The 20,530-nt window shown below is 42.4% G+C and overlaps 1 protein-coding gene across 1 annotated transcript in view; it reads left to right on the top strand.

Moving 5' to 3' along the window:
• The window catches only part of LOC137278590 (DIS3-like exonuclease 1), a 35,090-nt gene extending 28,819 nt beyond the window's left edge, over positions 1 to 6,271 (top strand). Inside the window, exons 19-24 of the mRNA XM_067811052.1 lie at positions 84 to 233; positions 488 to 592; positions 1,816 to 1,958; positions 2,626 to 2,797; positions 3,334 to 3,468; positions 4,084 to 6,271. Coding sequence (XP_067667153.1) covers positions 84 to 233; positions 488 to 592; positions 1,816 to 1,958; positions 2,626 to 2,797; positions 3,334 to 3,468; positions 4,084 to 4,245 — 867 coding nt within the window. The 3' untranslated portion in view covers positions 4,246 to 6,271. The remainder of the gene's footprint in view (positions 1 to 83; positions 234 to 487; positions 593 to 1,815; positions 1,959 to 2,625; positions 2,798 to 3,333; positions 3,469 to 4,083) is intronic.
• The last annotated feature ends 14,259 nt before the right edge of the window (positions 6,272 to 20,530 follow it).

Genomic DNA, 20,530 nt, shown 5'->3' with positions numbered 1-20,530 from the left:
AGTGTTTGCCTTGCTTGTGTGTAATATGACAGTGTAACAGTGTAGTGTATATTTTGAGGACAAGAAATCTCTGTGTGTTGCAGCTTCTTCGCACACTGGCAACACAGGCCATGTCTAACGCCCAGTACTTCTCCACAGGCAGCTTGGCCAGGGACCAATTCTTCCACTACGGCTTAGCTCTGGATCTCTACACACACTTCACCTCCCCCATCAGGAGATATGCAGATATCCTGGTCAGTCAGTCAGTCACTGAGTGATAGTAGAACATAATGCAATACTGCAAATAACTCACTGATGTACAAATTACTCTGGGACATTTACTTTTAGATGGGTTTTGCTCTGGGTTTATAACAAACATTGATAACTTCTTTGAGTGTCATTTTAGAATAGGGAAGTACAATACAGACAAAGTTTATGGATAACAACTTCTTTATTTCAGGAGTGTGAAGTGTAATAAACATTGATACCTTTGTCAACTCTTTGCCAGGTGCATCGCCAGCTACTTGCAGCCATTGGAGCAGATAGACATGCTAGGTTGCTTAGCAACAAAGAACTGGATGAACTATGCAACCACATCAATCAGAAGCACAGGGTAAATTCTGAAATGTGCAGGTGTAGCGGATGTGTTTTGTACATTGGAAGTGTTAGTACCGGTGTAGAAGAAGTGTTTAGTACACTGGAAGTGTTAGTGTTGGTGTAGAGGTTGTGTTTATTACACTGAAAGTGTTAGTACAGGTGTAGCAGATGTGTTTAGTACATTGGAAGTGTTACTGCATGTGTGAAGTGTTACGGTTAAAAATTTGCCGTGACAAAAGGTGTAAGAAATCCCCTCCGAACCCGCAAAATATATAACACTGATAAGACCATGATTTTCAATATTTTTGTATTCAGCAAAAACAAAGGCAGATGCAAAGCCAAATACAGAGATTCACAATAGAGGTTTCATGTACAATACAAATGAGTCAAATTTAAAGTAATGGGTCACAACATAATGTCAACTCACTGAAGTCTTGATGTGAGAATGAGAAACAGTTATGCAGAATGTAACACAGCAAGCGGTCAGGAAGCAGTTATGTAGATCAAGTGTTGACGGAGACAGGAAGGTATATGCTCCAGTTAATCTGTATCCGTGTCCAGCAACACGGCAACTAGCCTTTATATATATAGTCAACATTTCCTGAAAGTTCGAGCATTTATGATCATCACCATCAACATGGAATTCTCTAGGCCAGACTTGTGTTTATCTCACAACACAATCAAAGGGAGGTAACTCTACAGAACTACCTTAAACACCAGCTGATAAAATACTGAACCACTGAACCTGAATGATGCGAAATGTGACCCATAATAATTATCACTTAAAACACTAAACGTTGTGACTCAATAACAACTATTACTTAATTAATGATACAATTTACAGAAAACAAACTCTCGTAACAGAAGTGAGGGTTGATATTCATGTGATCTGTTGGTCAGTCATGAGATTATTCATAAATGACGTGATGTAGAAAGTAAATACAAGGCAAGTTTGTTCATAGTAAATTTGCAATGCATGTACTGTAATATAAGTGAGACAGCTTTTGTCAAGGAAAATTAGGGTAGCCTAGTAGTTCAGTGTTCTCTTCATGCAGAACACTTACAATGTGTGAAGCCCATTTCTGGTGTCCACTGTCGTCATATTGCTGGAATATTGCTAAAAGCAGCATAAAACTAAACTCACTCACTGTTAAGGAAAATTGTAGCATGTACATATTTGGTGTACTTACTCCTCACAGTCACTACTGGCTCACATCAACATTGTGTTTGTATTTCTAGGCATCCCAGAATTCACAGAGAGACTCTCAGGAAATTTTCCAGGCTCTGTTCTTCAGAGACAAATCTCCAACTGATGCAAGCTGCATTGTGGACGCCATCATATTCCAAATCCGAGCCAATGGTGTACTAGCGTTCCTTCCAAGGTATTGTGTGAAGAATCATGTATTGGTAATGATATTATACATGTTCATATATATTGATATAAGAAAACAAAAGGATGTGATTTTATTTGCCGTTCAGAAACTTTCTTCCTTTGTAAACAACTGGGGTACTAACCACTGCTGCATGTACAGGTTAACTGATTTAGCGGGCGAAAGAATAGTGATGCCATTGTATTGTAACCAATGATGTCACAATGGTCTGGAAGTCATTGTGATTCAGTTTCATTGTCTGGCTATTGATATGTCCGTAATATCTCCTGAAGAAAAGAATCTAAGAAATGAAAATTTGAAAATTACTCTGTCATAGAATCATCTTGTGAAAAGCTTGATGTTCTTGTTCAAACTGATCATGTGGATATGTTGTTTGAGGTCTCTTTTCTGCCAAGAGACCTTTAGGACACTTTATAAGTTTCTCTCATGAGCTCTGGGTCACACAGATGTAAATCTCTGGAATTCAGGACATGAAGCTTTGTGCATATATAAACATAGGGGCAAGTATCGTGCCCAAGGTATTTTATTGTCATTTTTACTATTTTCTGTGGAAACAAATTTACACAGCAAAAAGAAGTATTTGTTATCTTGACATTAGGTTGTGAGGTTTTCTTGGCAGGATCCACTAAGCCATGTGTTACACGTTTGCATTGCCCAGGTATGGCATCAAGGGTCCTGTGTACCTGAGAAGCAAGGAAAACTTGGTGGCCATTGCCACTGCTGAAGGGAAGTGTGAATGGACTGGGGGCTCCCTCTCACACACAGATACATCTATAACAATTACCTCCCCTTTTGGCAGTCATACATATAAGCTGTTTGACCACATCACAGTAAGTTCATGACATCCAGGAAATATCTGTATGATTTCCCTTGATCTTTGAGTGAGTGAGTGAGTGAGTTTGGTTTTACTCTGCTTTTAGCAACATTCCAGCAATATCACGGCAGGGGACACCAGAAATGGGCTTCACACATTTTACTTCATATGGGGCATCGAAACCAGATTTTCAGCGTGACAAGTGAACGCTTTAACGCTACCCCACTGCCTCTCTTTATAAGTGTTAAATTTTGGACAATAATGTTATGGGTTAGGACTGATTTTCCTGTTTTCAGAAAGTACACATTATTTTGAATTAATCAGTATTGTATTTCACAGCATCATGCTTGTCCTATGGTCACTGATGGATTGTTTTGGTCAGAATTTGGATTTTGTTGTAGGTCATCGTATTCCAGCTGCTTATCATGGTGCTGTTAGTATGAGGATTTCATGGCTACTGTAACAAGAGGTCATATTTGCCCTTTGATATGGTCATAGCAGTGCTGTTTTTTGGGTACATCGAGTGAATTAATTGGTGTTGTTCCTCCTCAGGTGCGGATAATATTGATCCAATCCCGAGCCCATTCCTCAGCCCTGAAGCTGGAACTCATCTCCAACTCTCCTCACTTGGAGGACAGCCCCCAGCATCAAGCAGCAGCCAGTTCCAACAAGACCGACATTATAAAGGTAAGTCTCCAGTCTCCATATGTGGAGGACAAGCCAGGTGACGGAGTGGGTTAGACTGATGTGCTGGAGATTTTGTGCCTCACTCTGAAGGTGTGGGTTTGACTTCTGAACCATACTCACCTTCATCAAAATGTACTAGAATGTGTACTTTGCAAAGGAAATGTGATTCCAGATCTGACACTTGTAACTTTTGATCATGAAAATGAGTTTGATCTAACCTGTCCTTCTTTGGAGAATATCCCTCAGTACTCAGAGGACAACCTGCCCTTACATCATTAAAGTCTGGTCTTGAATTTCCTTACCTAAAAGAACAATCAGTAGCAACAAGAGGCAAGCAATTCATGTCACTAGTGAACATTAAATGTAAAGTTTTGATGTAGCTACACCCATAATTTCAAGCACATAGCATTACCATGTTAGAAAAGTGTCTGCACACTGTGAATAGTTCATGGATTGTGCTGCCCTGATTTATACATTTTTTTTAAGGACAGGAAGCAACCACATGTTGGCGGGACTCTCATTCGCCTAATTCTATTTAGTATCTTGACTGTAAAATAAGATTCCTATCATCAACTCTACTTCCTCAACTTCTTTACACCTGTTTCCATATTGTAGGAAGTCCGTAGCGCTGCTGAGGAGAAGAAATCAGAATTGCCTTCCCCTGATTTGGGCTCCAACTTCCTTCAGCTGAAGGTGGAGTATGGGCAGTCTGCTGAGAATCACAGCTTGTACTGCTTGATGCAGTCCTTCAGGGAGATGGGCCTCACTGTAGACTAACCTGAAAGCACTTGGAATCTGTGCCGAATGTGGAATAACCTGGGCAAACTTGTACATGTATATGGGACTTACTATTGAACAGACAAGTTATTTATTGTGTGTCCCTCTTCTTGAGGGTCATGGAACCAACTATGGATTTGGCTGGGTGTACCATGTGGTCTTGGTCTTGTGCGATATGAGGTGGAATGCTCTGTGGAGTAGACTGGATGTACTTTGTGTTGCAGTTTTGGGGGCACATGGGACACTCTGTGGGCTAAGCTGGGTATACTCTATGGTCAAGTTCATCAGGGGACTGACCGTGGGCATTGCAGGAGGTAATTTCTTAGGGAGATGGGACTGACCGTGGAGTAGGCAGGATGAACAACCTTTTACGGGGATGGGACTGGCTGACTGTGGAGTAGGCAGGATGTACAACCTTTTAGGGAGATGTGACTGACTGACTGTGGAGTAGGCAGGATGTACAACCTTTTAGGGAGATGTGACTGACCATGGAGTAGGCAGGAAGTACAACTATTTAGGGAGATGTGACTGACTGACTGTGGAGTAGGCAGGATGTACAACCTTTTAGGGGGATGGGACTGACCGTGGAGTAGGCAGGAAGTACAACTATTTAGGGAGATGGGACTGACTGACTGTGGAGTAGGCAGGATGTACAACTATTTAGGGAGGTGGGACTGGCTGACTGTGGAGTAGGCAGGATGTACAACCTTTTAGGGGGATGTGACTGACCATGGAGTAGGCAGGAAGTACAACTATTTAGGGAGATGGGACTGACTGACTGTGGAGTAGGCAGGATGTACAACCTTTTAGGGAGATGTGACTGACAATGGAGTAGGCAGGAAGTACAACTATTTAGGGAGATGGGACTGACTGACTGTGGAGTAGGCAGGATGTACAACTATTTAGGGAGATGGGACTGACTGACTGTGGAGTAGGCAGGAAGTACAACTATTTAGGGAGATGGGACTGACTGACTGTGGAGTAGGCAGGATGTACAACCTTTTGGGGAGATGAGACTGACCGTGGAGTAGGCAGAATGTACAACCTTTCAGGGGGATGGGACTGACCGTGGAGTAGGCAGGATGTACAACCTTTTACGGGGATGGTACTGGCTGACCGTGGAGTAGGCAGGATGTACAACCTTTTAGGGGGATGGTACTGGCTGACTGTGGAAAAGGCAGGATGTACAACCTTTTAGGGGGATGTGACTGACCGTGGAGAAGGCAGGATGTACAACCTTTAAGGGGGATGGGACTGACCGTGGAGTAGGCAGGATGTACAACCTTTTACGGGGATGGTACTGGCTGACTGTGAAGTAGGCAGGATGTACAACCTTTTAGGGGGATGGGACTGACCGTGGAGTAGGCAGGATGTACAACCTTTTAGGGGGATGGTACTGACCGTGGAGTAGGCAGGATGTACAACCTTTTACGGGGATGGGACTGACCGTGGAGTAGGCAGGATGTACAATCTTTTACGGGGATGGTACTGGCTGACTGTGGAATAGGCAGGATGTACAACCTTTTAGGGGGATGGTACTGGCTGACTGTGGAAAAGGCAGGATGTACAACCTTTTAGGGGGATGGGACTGACTGTAGAGTAGGCAGGATGTACAACCTTTAAGGGGGATGGGACTGACTGTGGAGTAGGCAGGATGTACAACCTTTAAGGGGGATGGGACTGACTGTGGAGTAGGCAGGATGTACAACCTTTTAGGGAGATGGGACTGACTGTAGAGTAGGCAGGATGTACAACCTTTTAGGGGGATTGGACTGACTGTAGAGTAGGCAGGATGTACAACCTTTTAGGGGGATTGGACTGACCGTGGAGAAGGCAGGATGTACAACGTTTTAGGGAGATGTGACTGACCGTGGAGTAGGCAGGATGTAGGGTTCTTCAGTCAGGTGTGGCTCACTGTGTACAAGGAAGGCCAGAATGGTATGCAACTCAATACTGCAGATCCACAACAACAGAAAAAAATAGATGATGTATATAAATCATGAAATAAAAATCATTTTCTTCCACATTTGTGTACATGCTGTGGCCGCCATGTTGATGTAGAACACGCACAAAGGTGAACTCCCACCAATATTAGGCTGGCTCAGGCGTCAAAACAGTAAATGTAATGGGTTCTAATTTGTGTCTGCTTAGTGATATCACAGAAAATTGGAATATTTGAAAATATCAACAACATAAAAAATGACGGCATATATATTAGGTCGCAGGGAGCAATAGCAATGAGTGGATAGGAAAAATAGTTCATATATAGCAATCCGTAGAACATAGTACAGGGGCAAAATACTAAGAAAGACCGAATGGGTGTGAAGTTCGACCAGTGTGTCAGTCGTCCACATGCACTTCTCCAGATCGTATCCCAGTCATGTACTAAGAGGGAAAGGTCAAGACTCTTTGCAGGTTATTTAATTCTAATGGTGTTTTGCTGCAGGAGGTAGTCTGTTGCGATATCTGAACTTTAGACGAGGGCGTTCTGGTTATAACGTACATTTTTTAGTCTGATGGTTGGTGTGATGTTCTAATTGGAATAGTAATCCCCCTGTGGTAGCCAGTGCCACACAATGAAGTTCGTTAGGGCGCTTCCACACACATCCACACTTATTACAAGTCTATCTGCAGAAACTTTGCCAAAATGTACAAGTGACGGACTTATGTGAATATATTCACAAGCTCTCGGTTATACCAGCGTCCTTGGAAGTGTCCGCCCTTTCCTATCGGATCATAAAAACTGTAGCTTCTACAAAAAACCCGCAGGGCAAGAATACAGGTGTCAGAATCAAAGTTGGCCCTCTACCTCCTTGTAGGAAGGAATCACACGGTCCACATGCGATCTTTCCGATCGAGTTGGGGAGTTACTCTTTGGAAAAGGCAATTTTAAAAAATGACCATGTTTCTCATCTGTGGCGAGGATGTAGCGATCAAAAAGCCTGCGTTCGCTATATTTCAGAAACCGCCTAATTTCTGTATGAAGGTGCTCGAGCTTCACACGTCATTTGTCCTCATGAGACCTGTGAAGACCCGGGTGCGACATTAAACAACACCCAGTCAGTCAAGCCGTGATGGATGATGAACATTTAGAAATGTCACAAATCATTCCCCCCGACGCCATTCCTCTTCCAGGGCAGCTGCCAAAGCTTTCCTCGTCAGTGGTTGATTTTGGCGTTTCCGAATATGACGTCCCCAGTTGGTCCCAAAGGTGCTCAATTGGAGACAAATCTTGAAGTGCTGGAACCTGCTTTCATCACTGAGGACCACTCTTCGCCAGTTTCGCTGCTGCCAGTGTTGAACAGTCCTGGTCCATCTCAACCTGACACGTCGATTTTGGCACGTGAACGTCACGCCCTTGAAAGTTCGATACGTACGGAGACAGTAATGGCGGAGTCGTCTGGCCACAGTCTGCCTGCGGGCTTCAATTCCATGGCTGCTTGATGACGTCCAGGTCCATCAGGTTAAACACCCGTAAATACCGGTCTTCTTGCTGGGTCGTGACCTTCCTTGGTAGTCGTCCACTCTTTAGCCTGTCTGTAGTACTGTCAGTCTGTCGCAGAGGTGTGACAAGTCTGGATATGGTGATTTGCAGCTTCCCATGGTTCTGGCCACATGTTCTTATGCTGCACCCATCTGTAGTATACCGATTGCTCTCTCCCTTGGTTCTGCTGCTAAACGAGACATGTTCCTGGTTGTCAGTCGATTAAACTGATATATAAGAGGATAAACCTGGTCATCTTTTATATCCTAATTTGACAGGATAAGTTTGTGCACAATTTCCATTTTACGCTTGTAAATTCGTTTTTTTCGAAATGCAAGTGCAATGGTTCACTGAGAATAGACGTGTGTTCAAGAGACGCTTTTTCTGCTATTAAAAAACAGATTGACAATTATTTCGACAATTTACAGTCATTTATATTTTGATGGCTATTCTTTCGGATGCTAGTTTATTTATTCACTAAGATATATCATATGAAATGCGCTAATATCAATGAACGCCAAAGTAGAGAAGGCGGTAGTTACGAGGTGGGGAAAAACAGTTTAGCACGTGTAAATATATTACGTCATCAGAGGAATTCCCACGCGTTTTCCAAAGCGATGCGTCAAAAACAGGCGCAGGACCTATTTTCATCGCATCGCATCGCATCGCATCGCAACGCATCACATTCTCAAGTAAGAATTATGTATGCTAAAATAACTTAATGCTGGTTTTATGGACGCAAAGCATGACGCAACGCAAAAAAAATCGGATGTAGTGTGAAGTCGCCTTCCTTGGGATGCCAGTATGCGCTTTACGTCCTAAGGCTGGGTTTACACCACGACCGTATTTTTTCATGTGTCGCGTTGTATTGCGTTGCTTTGAGTTATGAACGGCGAATGTTCATTCACACTACATGCGAAATCGCTTTGCCCAACGCCTACGATTTGTACCAAAGTATATGCCAACTGGCTGCTTTCTATTTAATCACTGCATTTGTACTTGCAGTTTCAGTTGACTTTGTTGATTGATTCAGAAAGCAATGCAACACAACATGGTTGACAAGTTCAAGGCAAGTCTTTTGTTTATCATCGAGGAAGAAGAAGAGGAGGAGGGGGAAACTGAACTTTTACTTTATCATGCTCTTGAAAAAGAGCACGCTGAAGTCAAGAGAAGGTGGTGGGTGCACCCAGTGACTGACAATCACTCACCTCATTTTTTCATCCACGTGGGTCTTCGGGAAAGTCCCTGTTGCTCGTGCAAAATATCACGTCATCGATAGGAATTCCCATGCGATTTCCCTTGCGTTGCGTCAAATATAGGTGCAGCACCTATTTCCAACGCGACGCGACGCGACGCAACGCAACGCATTGAAAAGTCTGTCGTAGTGTATTGCAATAAATGAAATTACATGATGTGCGTTTTTTGTACGCAACGCCATGACGCATCGCATCCAAAAACGGTTGTGTAAATCCAGCCTAAATCAACAACCCCAAATTCGCTCATGGGCTATCTTTTACTGCGCACGCATTCTACGATATCGCGAAAGATGTGCCACTTAAAATGACTACAATTTAATGTGATCAGCACATATTTTCCCCCATTGTGGTAGTGGAAGCCCTCGTAAAATATCACGCGTGTGTTACAAGAGGAACATTGAAATGAACAGGACTGAGCTGAGGCAACATTCAGTCAGTTCTGTGATAACAGGTCATTAGTGGATGACAAACGATTAAAGTCTTCCAAACAAAAATGTTGAGAGCATAGACCCCTCAGACAGAAATGGCCTGACTATGCTTGTCGTAAGAGGCGACTAACGGGATCGGGTGGTCAAACTCGCTGACTTGGTTGACACATATCATCGGTTGCCAATTGTGCAGATCAATGCGCATGCTGTTGATCACTGGTTTGTCTGGTCCAGACTCTGTTATTTACAGATCACCACCATGTAGCTGGAAATTTACTGTGTGCGGCGTAAAACTAAAGTTACTCACTCACTCGCTCAATCGCTCACACGGTTTGAGATTTCCACGATTTCCGTTTGCCAGAGCTTCTGTGCGACAGAGCACGCTGTACGACGTGTTTGCAAGGATTAGAAGGAGCGTAGTTTTGTAATATACACGTGCCTAGATATATCAAATCATACTGATTAATATTTATGTATCCAGTTAAATGAATTACAGGCTAGTTCCCTGGGTTTGATGCGTCTGCGCTAACGCTCCGACACTTGACAGGCTACCACTACCGAATGGCGGCCTCCAGTGCAGGGAGACCCCATACATTTACTATAGAAAACCCGAGAAAGGGTGTGTAGAATTTTTTCACAGCATTTTCATCGATACCATGGCAAAGTGTACGTCACCAGAACAAAGGCCATCGTTACTTTCAGTGTTGAAACACGTTTTTAAGCAGTTTCGAAACACGAAAATCCTCGTTACATGTTTCATCACCGACTTGTGCTTTAATATTTCGTGTCAGCTCGCTGTTACCACGAAATTGTACACATAAAACATGGATCTGAACGATCACACTGATTGAATTTAGTTAGCATCTTCATTTGAGCAAATTTGATGACGAAAATATCGCCCATTATGTCCCGTGTCATCCACTGTTTCAGGGTAGGTTTAGCGGATATACTTTTCGATCCCTCGTGAAATTACAAGGTAAAGCGTTTAGGTTGATATGATTGATGTTAATGACACCTAGGGTGTGTCATTCTTATATTTAGCATCTACAAAACAACATGAAATAGTTAACATATACACCAATATCATTCAGAAATGGTTATGATTATAATATACACAGTGAATCAAATGATCAATATACAAACACACACACACGTACAGCTAAAAACAATGAATTTGGTACTTTATATTCCTAAACTGAATATACATGGTATGATCAGTATGTTAATATATTAGCATACATATACTGGAAGACTATTTGAGACAGAAGAACATTCCAATATTTGTTAACTGTTGAATTAAGGGTGAGTTTTACCTATGACACCTGTCATGAGAATTGAAGTTTTTATGGCTTGAAGCCAGCTTCACTGCATACATTTGCTGTACTTTGATTATTTTTGCATGACAACCCTGGTGTTATACATCTGATCCAAATCATCAAACATCAGCAGTTATTCAATCAGATATTAATTTACCAGTTTGGTTATGGACTTTTTGCTTTACTTTATTATACTTTACAGCAAGCATACATAATATAAATCACAACTTGTGATTTTGCTTTTGAATTTGGAGCAATTTGCTCAGTACCTCTAGCGCAATTTGCTATTGTGATTTTATTTTTAAAAGATCCAAATCTTATGGTGTGTATCTAGAAACTGTATTTTATATAGATATTGGGTAGTCATCCTCGATATCTCCTGGGTATACGTTCCGATAAGTCTCCACTATACCCTGGACGCATCTACGGTTCTGCCCGATAAATTTATTATCCCCCTTTGCTGGCTCCGCCTTCTCACAGTAGCCAATCAGCTAAGCCGCCGTTATAACTGAGCTTGCCAGTGTCAACAAAGGTAGCGGTCGCAACTGCGAAGGTTTGCCGACAGTGCGTCCCAGATTTTAGTGAAATCATACAAACAAATTGACAGGTCCGAAACTTTAATACAACATATGCAAGAACGCCTTCTAACTCTTCCAGAGAACCTCCGCATGGTTTCTGTTGCCAAGTATAATCGGTTAGATAATTCAAAAAACAAAAGTGAGTTGTGATTGGTTCGCTCAACTTCCCAGCGTAGACACCTGACTGGATCAAAAGACAGTCAAGGGAGGTAATAAATTTATCGGGCAGAGCCGTAGATGCGTCCAGGGTATAGCGGAGACTTATCGGAACGTATACCCTGGAGATATCGAGGATGTTGGGTAGTATGTTGACACCTAAACTTGTTTGGACTAAAGCTCTAATTACTGTTGATGCAGACAGTAAAAATTGTGTTACGGCATTGTATAGATGTCAAAAGAAAGTTGAAAATAAACCATGTCAAGATTAATTATGATATTTAATGCTATGATTGTTTCTATAGTGTGTAAGTGTGCATAAGCATAGGGACCTCATACTGTAAAATTATCGAAGATGTACAGCTAACATTTGTAAACGGTTTCTCAAAACCGCAAACATTGCCATGATTTGGGGAGAATGTTGCAGAACCCCTATATAAATAGAAGTTAAAAGAGCGCACCATTTTCTCTTGTTTCTATAGTTCCTGTGTCATGCCATAATTAGTATTTCCCTGAATTGATTTCATCATATATGACGCCCAAAAGATTCTTGTTTCCGAATCGATAGGTGCCAAACGTAAAATCAATGTAATACGGTGTTGAGAGACAGATTGTAGATTTGCATGACCCTTTACCCGTAGTTCCAGCTGATGAAATATTTTGTGTGACATTAAATCAGTCATGAAATTAATAACATGTAGCAGGCAGTGGAGTAAGACGTTTGCAACCGGTAAGACTGTGTTTAACAAGACGAAACAAGATGATTGAATTGAATCACGTTTGAATCAACCAGAGCCTCCTTCCACAACGCACTAAGGTGCACAGCTTCGTGAAAGGAGTCCCGGATCAAACATGTGATCGAATGCAAGACCATGTACCTGCGTCGTTGAGGCACCGTGACCTGACGCAAAGCCTTGTCGTTCGTTGCTCTTTAGTCAGCTGTGGCAAAACGTATATTGTGCAGTAAATCGATTCTGCCCAGGGTGATGAATCAGTCGATAAATGACTAGTCTCGAGATTGTCGTCCGGCAGAGACGTGTATTCAAGATATTAAAAGTCAACAATAAGACTTCAAGTATTGATGGGGCAGGATGTACTGGCGTGGTTTTTGGAATCATCTTGTTTTGTACGCCATGGCAACTGCATCATGATAATATGGAACGTGTCACCTGATTATGTCCCTATTGCAATGGCCCATGCTGTAATATGCATATCGACCAAATGCAAGTGTGTTTGTCAGCCGATCAACACTGTCCTGGAAGAGCTATGTCTGGTTGGCGCGGGCCGACTAGGTGCGAGGTCAACATCGTCATCCACGTGCGCTGTGGTGTGACATCTGCCATATATTGATAGAGTAAACAAAACACTGGAACGTTCTGTGGAGCAGGGTTTTGCCGAGTCATCAAAGAAGGCTCAGGTTTAGGAAAATGGCGTCGTCAATGGGATTAAATCATGTTTCTGACTGGAAATGTCTTGCTCGCCTTTTACTTGTTTTAAAAGGGGAGCTTCAGTAAAAGAATGATTTGTTCCTTATTTGAGTATAATCATGAAGGACAGGGTGTTGATAGAAAACAACTATGTGTAGATACCTCGTTCATTGTAGTTAGATGCTTGTCGATGGAAATACCTTGTCACATGTAGACAGCTGTGTGTAGCTACCTTGTCACGTGTAGAGAGTTGTGTGTAGATACCCTGTTATGTGTAGACAGGTGTGTTGATACCTCTTCACGTGCAGACAGTAGTGTTGATACCTTGTCTCGTGGAGAATGCTGTTTTATAGCTACCTTGTCACGTGTAGACAGTTGTGTTGATATCTTGTCTCGTGCAGAATGTTGTTTTGTAGATACCTTTTCTCGTGTAGGCTGTAGGCGAAACTTTACATGTAGATGGTGAGTGGTCGAAACTTTGCATGTAGGTGGCGAGTAGTCGAAACTTTAGATGTAGATGGTGAGTAGTCGAAACTTTCCTGGTAGGTGGCGAGTAGTCGAAACTTTAGATGTAGATGCTGAGTGGTCGGAACTTTGCATGTAGGTGGCGAGTAGTCGAAACTTTGCATATAGGTGGCGAGTAGTGGAAACTTTGGATGTAGATGGTGAGTGGACGAAACTTTGCATGTAGGTGGCGAGTAGTCGAAACTTTACATGTAGATGGTGAGTGGTCGAAACTTTGCATGTAGGGGCGAGTAGTCGAAACTTTACATGTAGATTTTGAGTGGTTGAAACTTTGCTTGTAGGTGGTGAGTAGCCCAAACGCTCCTGGTAGGTGGTGAGGGGTCGAAATATTACTTGTAGGTGGTGAGTGGTAGAAAGTTTACTCAGTAGATGGTGAGTGGTCGAAACTTTACTCTATAGGTGGTGAGTGGCCAAAACTTTCCATGTAGGTGTTGAGTGGTCGAAGCTTTAATCCGTAGGTGGTGAGTGGCCAAAACTTTACTTTACATAATTTAATTACATATCAGTCCCTTAGTCATTTTGGAATAGCCTTGAACTTTGACGTTATTAGTAACAACGTGTGGTGAATGTGTAAACACATAGCCTATAATGATTGGCTGAATATGTTATTAAATCATTCAATGATTTTCAATATTAAGCATGTTATATTAATGTTAATATACGAATGATAGTGCACATATCACACGAATAGTAAACTGTTATTCCCTGACACCCATAGTTAGAGAATATGTATCAATCATTACACCAGACGTTGTCTATTGTACAGGCCCACCTGTTTCACACAGTGGCAGACACAAATCGATGATGCTTTTGCACTTTCACCAGTGGTTCATGAACGGGATCCAGGGCCCTGTTCCACAAACTGATCGTAGCGCTAAGGTGATCGTAACTCCCATCCTTTTACATAGACTTACGACAATCGTAGCGCTACGATCGCCTTGTGAAACGAGCCCCTGGGTCTAGATGTTTCGAAGATCACTTAACGCTAAGATAGTCTGTACATAAAGTGTATTAACGTAGGCATATTTATTGAGCAGAACTGAACTCTGTTGTTTTGTGTCCAGGAATAGCTAGGGTCTTTGGCCTGATACTTGTCAGAGAGTCAGCCTCTACTATGGCGAACGGGACGTACACAAACACTTGCAGGTATGAACTGTAAACGGATAACAGAGTCTGTAATGTTAAGGGACCAAGCTTATACTTCGTCATGACCATAAGTTCAACACAGTGTTCGAGTTTTAATACGTGGCACGTTTCATAAAAATCAACGTCTTTTGATTCTTTACACGACGTTTCAGAGCTAATTCTTGTTCATTCACCAGGTGTTCAAGTTTGGATAACAGATAACAGGCATCGTCCATTAATGATCAGTGTGCGCTTTACTCTCCAGCTTCAGGCGCCTTTGAATAAAGCGACTATATTTTTTTCCCGTCCAATCTAGATGACTATTCTGCATTTTCCACGGACTCAATTTCCATCGTAGCTGTAGATGCTGTATCACGTGTCATGAGGCCGGTGAGGTCATGTTCGTCAACCAGAATGTACAGGTGGGTTTCTCCCAAAGGATGCAGCGCGATCATACCTGGGACTGCCTTAATGTTACCGTGCTGGATCATTTGTGAAGGCGGCGTTAAACACTCACTCACTCACTCACTCGATTAAAGAGGTTGGTGTGGTACAACTCAGTGACATGTGTCATTGTGTATTACTGGCACGACCGACTTGATGACTTGATTCATTGGGTGTTACTGCCATCAGTGATGAATTGTGTCATTGTGTGTTACTGGCATGACCGACTTGATGACTTGGTTCATTGAGTGTTACTGCCATCAGTGATGACTTGTGTCATTGTGTGTTACTGGCATGACCGACTTGATGACTTGATTCATTGGGTGTTACTGCCATCAGTGATGACATGTGTCATTGTGTGTTACTGGCATGACCGACTTCATGACTTGGTTCATTGGGTGTTACTACCATCAGTGATGACATGTGTCATTGTGTGTTACTGGCACGACCGACTTGATGACTTGATTCATTGGGTGTTACTGCCATCAGTGATGACTTGTGTCATTGTGTGTTACTGGCACGACCGACTTGATGACTTGGTTCATTGGGTGTTACTACCATTAGTGATGACTTGGTTCATTGTGTGTTACTACCATCAGTGATGACTTGGTTCATTGTGTGTTACTGGCACGACCGACTTGATGACTTGATTCATTGGGTGTTACTGCCATCAGTGATGACATGTGTCATTGTGTGTTACTGGCATGACCGACTTGATGACTTGGTTCATTGCGTGTTACTACCATCAGTGATGACATGTGTCATTGTGTGTTACTGGCACGACCGACTTGATGACTTGGTTCATTGTGTGTTACTACCATTAGTGATGACTTGTGTCATTGTGTGTTACTGGCACGACCGACTTGATGACTTGATTCATTGTGTGTTACTACCATTAGTGATAACATGTGTCATTGTGTGTTACTACCATCAGTGATGACTTGTGTCATTGTGTGTTACTGGCATGACCGACTTGATGACTTGATTCATTGGGTGTTACTGCCATCAGTGATGAATTGTGTCATTGTGTGTTACTGGCATGACCGACTTGATGACTTGGTTCATTGGGTGTTACTGCCATCAGTGATGAATTGTGTCATTGTGTGTTACTGGCATGACCGACTTGATGACTTGGTTCATTGTGTGTTACTACCATCAGTGATGACTTGTGTCATTGTGTGTTACTGGCACGACCGACTTGATGACTTGGTTCATTGGGTGTTACTACCATCAGTGATGACATGTGTCATTGTGTGTTACTACCATTAGTGATGACATGTGTCATTGTGTGTTACTGGCATGACCGACTTGATGACTTGGTTCATTGGGTGTTACTACCATCAGTGATGAGATGTGTCATTGTGTGTTACTGGCACGACCGACTTGATGACTTGGTTCATTGTGTGTTACTACCATCAGTGATGACATGTGTCATTGTGTGTTACTACCATCAGTGATGACTTGTGTCATTGTGTGTTACTGGCATGACCGACTTGATGACTTGATTCATTGGGTGTTACTGCCATCAGTGATGAATTGTGTCATTGTGTGTTACTGGCATGACCGACTTGATGACTTGGTTCATTGGGTGTTACTGCCATCAGTGATGAATTGTGTCATTGTGTGTTACTGGCATGACCGACTTGATGACTTGGTTCATTGTGTGTTACTACCATCAGTGATGACTTGTGTCATTGTGTGTTACTGGCACGACCGACTTGATGACTTGGTTCATTGGGTGTTACTACCATCAGTGATGACATGTGTCATTGTGTGTTACTACCATTAGTGATGACATGTGTCATTGTGTGTTACTGGCATGACCGACTTGATGACTTGGTTCATTGGGTGTTACTACCATCAGTGATGACTTGTGTCATTGTGTGTTACTGGCACGACCGACTTGATGACTTGGTTCATTGTGTGTTACTACCATCAGTGATGACATGTGTCATTGTGTGTTACTACCATTAGTGATGACATGTGTCATTGTGTGTTACTGGCACGACCGACTTGATGACTTGGTTCATTGTGTGTTACTACCATCAGTGATGACTTGTGTCATTGTGTGTTACTGGCACGACCGACTTGATGACTTGGTTCATTGTGTGTTACTACCATCAGTGATGACATGTGTCATTGTGTGTTACTGGCACGACCGACTTGATGGCTTGGTTCATTGTGTGTTACTGGCATCAGTGATGGCTTGGTTCATTGTGTGTTACTGCCATCAGTGATGACTTGGTTCATTGTGTGTTACTGCCATCAGTGATGACTTGGTTCATTGTGTGTTACTACCATCAGTGATGACTTGGTTTTTGTGTGTTACTGACAGTAGTGATGGCTTGGTTCATTGTGTGTTACTACCATCAGTGATGACATGTGTCATTGTGTGTTACTGGCATGACCGACTTGATGACTTGGTTCATTGTGTGTTACTACCATCAGTGATGGCTTGGTTCATTGTGTGTTACTGCCATCAGTGATGACTTGGTTCATTGTGTGTTACTGCCATCAGTGATGACTTGGTTCATTGTGTGTTACTACCATCAGTGATGACTTGGTTCATTGTGTGTTACTGCCATCAGTGATGACTTGGTTCATTGTGTGTTACTACCATCAGTGATGACTTGGTTTTTGTGTGTTACTGACAGTAGTGATGACTTGGTTCATTGTGTGTTACTGGCACGACCGACTTGATGACTTGGTTCATTGTGTGTTACTACCATCAGTGATGAGATGTGTCATTGTGTGTTACTGGCACGACCGACTTGATGACTTGGTTCATTGTGTGTTACTACCATCAGTGATGACATGTGTCATTGTGTGTTACTACCATTAGTGATGACATGTGTCATTGTGTGTTACTGGCACGACCGACTTGATGACTTGGTTCATTGTGTGTTACTACCATCAGTGATGACTTGTGTCATTGTGTGTTACTGGCACGACCGACTTGATGACTTGGTTCATTGTGTGTTACTGGCATCAGTGATGGCTTGGTTCATTGTGTGTTACTACCATCAGTGATGACTTGGTTCATTGTGTGTTACTGGCACGACCGACTTGATGACTTGGTTCATTGGGTGTTACTACCATCAGTGATGACATGTGTCATTGTGTGTTACTGGCACGACCGACTTGATGACTTGGTTCATTGTGTGTTACTGGCATCAGTGATGGCTTGGTTCATTGTGTGTTACTACCATCAGTGATGACTTGGTTCATTGTGTGTTACTGCCATCAGTGATGACTTGGTTTTTGTGTGTTACTACCATCAGTGATGACTTGGTTCATTGTGTGTTACTACCATCAGTGATGACTTGGTTTTTGTGTGTTGCTACCATCAGTGATGGCTTGGTTCATTGTGTGTTACTACCATCAGTGATGACTTGGTTCATTGTGTGTTACTACCATCAGTGATGACTTGGTTCATTGTGTGTTACTACCATCAGTGATGACTTGGTTCATTGTGTGTTACTACCATCAGTGATGACTTGGTTCATTGTGTGTTACTACCATCAGTGATGACTTGGTTTTTGTGTGTTACTACCATCATTGATGACTTGGTTCATTGTGTGTTACTGCCATCAGTGATGACTTGGTTTTTGTGTGTTACTACCATCAGTGATGGCTTGGTTCATTGTGTGTTACTGCCATCAGTGATGACTTGGTTTTTGTGTGTTACTGGCATCAGTGATGACTTGGTTCATTGTGTGTTACTACCATCAGTGATGACTTGGTTCATTGTGTGTTACTGCCATCAGTGATGACTTGGTTTTTGTGTGTTACTACCATCAGTGATGACTTGGTTCATTGTGTGTTACTACCATCAGTGATGACTTGGTTCATTGCGTGTTACTACCATCAGTGATGGCTTGGTTCATTGTGTGTTACTGCCATCAGTGATGACTTGGTTCATTGTGTGTTACTACCATCAGTGATGACTTGGTTCATTGTGTGTTACTACCATCAGTGATGACTTGGTTCATTGTGTGTTCCTACCATCAGTGATGACTTGGTTCATTGTGTGTTGCTACCATCAGTGATGACTTGGTTTTTGTGTGTTACTGACAGTAGTGATGACTTGGTTCACTGTGTGTTACTGTCATCAGTGTTGACGTGACTCACTCTGTGTTACTAGTATGAGTGATAACTTGGCTTGGTTCACTGTGTGTTACTGTCATCAGTGTTGACGTGACTCACTCTGTGTTACTAGTATGAGTGATAACTTGGCTTGGTTCACTGTGTGTTACTGTCATCAGTGTTGACGTGACTCACTCTGTGTTACTAGTATGAGTGATAACTTGGTTCACTGTGTGTTACTGAAATCAGTGATGACATGGTTCATTGTGTCTTACTAGCATCAGCATGACCTGACTCACTGTGTCAGTGGTGACTTGTCTCATTGCACACACTTTGTCAATCACTGTCTTGCGTGGTTGAGACTTAAGTGTTTACAGATAGCCATGATACAGTTGGCGATTCACTCACTCCACACGTTTGAGTTAACGAACAGTGTGGCTGGTGTCAGAACGACATGTAAGTCAAGACAATCCCCAATAAAATTAATTTTTCCAGGGTCAGAGTTCACACTACGGCTTCCTGCACAACGATGAGACAGAACTGCTGTTTGTAGCGATATAACTCCGCCCCCTTGCTGAGGCACTAACGCATGTGCTATCGTTTCTTTAAAACTGCGCTTTGTCAGCTAGTCAACAAAGCCCATATCATATTTCAGTAAAGCGATGCCAACTATATGTTTGCTGTTTTAACGCTGGGAATGGGGTTTGATATTCTTAAAACAACTATTGATTTACAAAGCGATCGGTATACGTTTTTAATAGCAGTCCTTTTATGCAAGACGATGACTGAAACCATTGAGCCACGCGTGGGTTTGAGTTAATATCTTATATTTAGGTTTGGTTAATGCCCCGCAGCAACATCTCGCGCTATATAAAGGCAGCCTGCATCGGGCCACACAATACAATGACTGAAAATCTCCCAAACTGGGATGATCATGTGCATCTGGCCATCGGTCAAGCAATGATTGCAGACTGATATTTCAATTCATTAACCCCGGGCTGAATAATCATGACAATCAGTTAGTGAACAATACAAACCACTCTGGAAATTAAAAACCAGTTATTTCACACTGAAGTAGCGTAGATAGGATTTGATGGGGGAAAAGTCAACAAATGTATTCTTGATAATTCGTAAAATAGGTAACTGGTGCTAAACATATAGCCGATAAAGACCTGCAGTTGTCCCCTGCTGTGATGTTGCTGTAATGTTGCTGGAATATTGCTAACAGCGGCGTAAACCCATACTGACTCATCCCAATGAGCAGCGACATTACGACCAATAACTCTAACTGTATCAGCGCTATCATGACGGCCGTCACTTCAGTTCAGTATGTAATACGTGGACTGTTTGCATGCATGGGCTAATCATTGCTCTCAGCATTGACTGCTTTCGACTGAAACTTGACCATTTCCTTTGCGAGGCATACACATGCACATAGAGTTATGTAATCAATAACTTAA

The sequence above is a fragment of the Haliotis asinina genome, chromosome 3, assembly GCF_037392515.1.
Source record: "Haliotis asinina isolate JCU_RB_2024 chromosome 3, JCU_Hal_asi_v2, whole genome shotgun sequence".
Classification (NCBI taxonomy): Eukaryota; Metazoa; Mollusca; class Gastropoda; order Lepetellida; family Haliotidae; genus Haliotis; species Haliotis asinina.
This window is presented reverse-complemented; position numbering and strand designations above follow the sequence as displayed.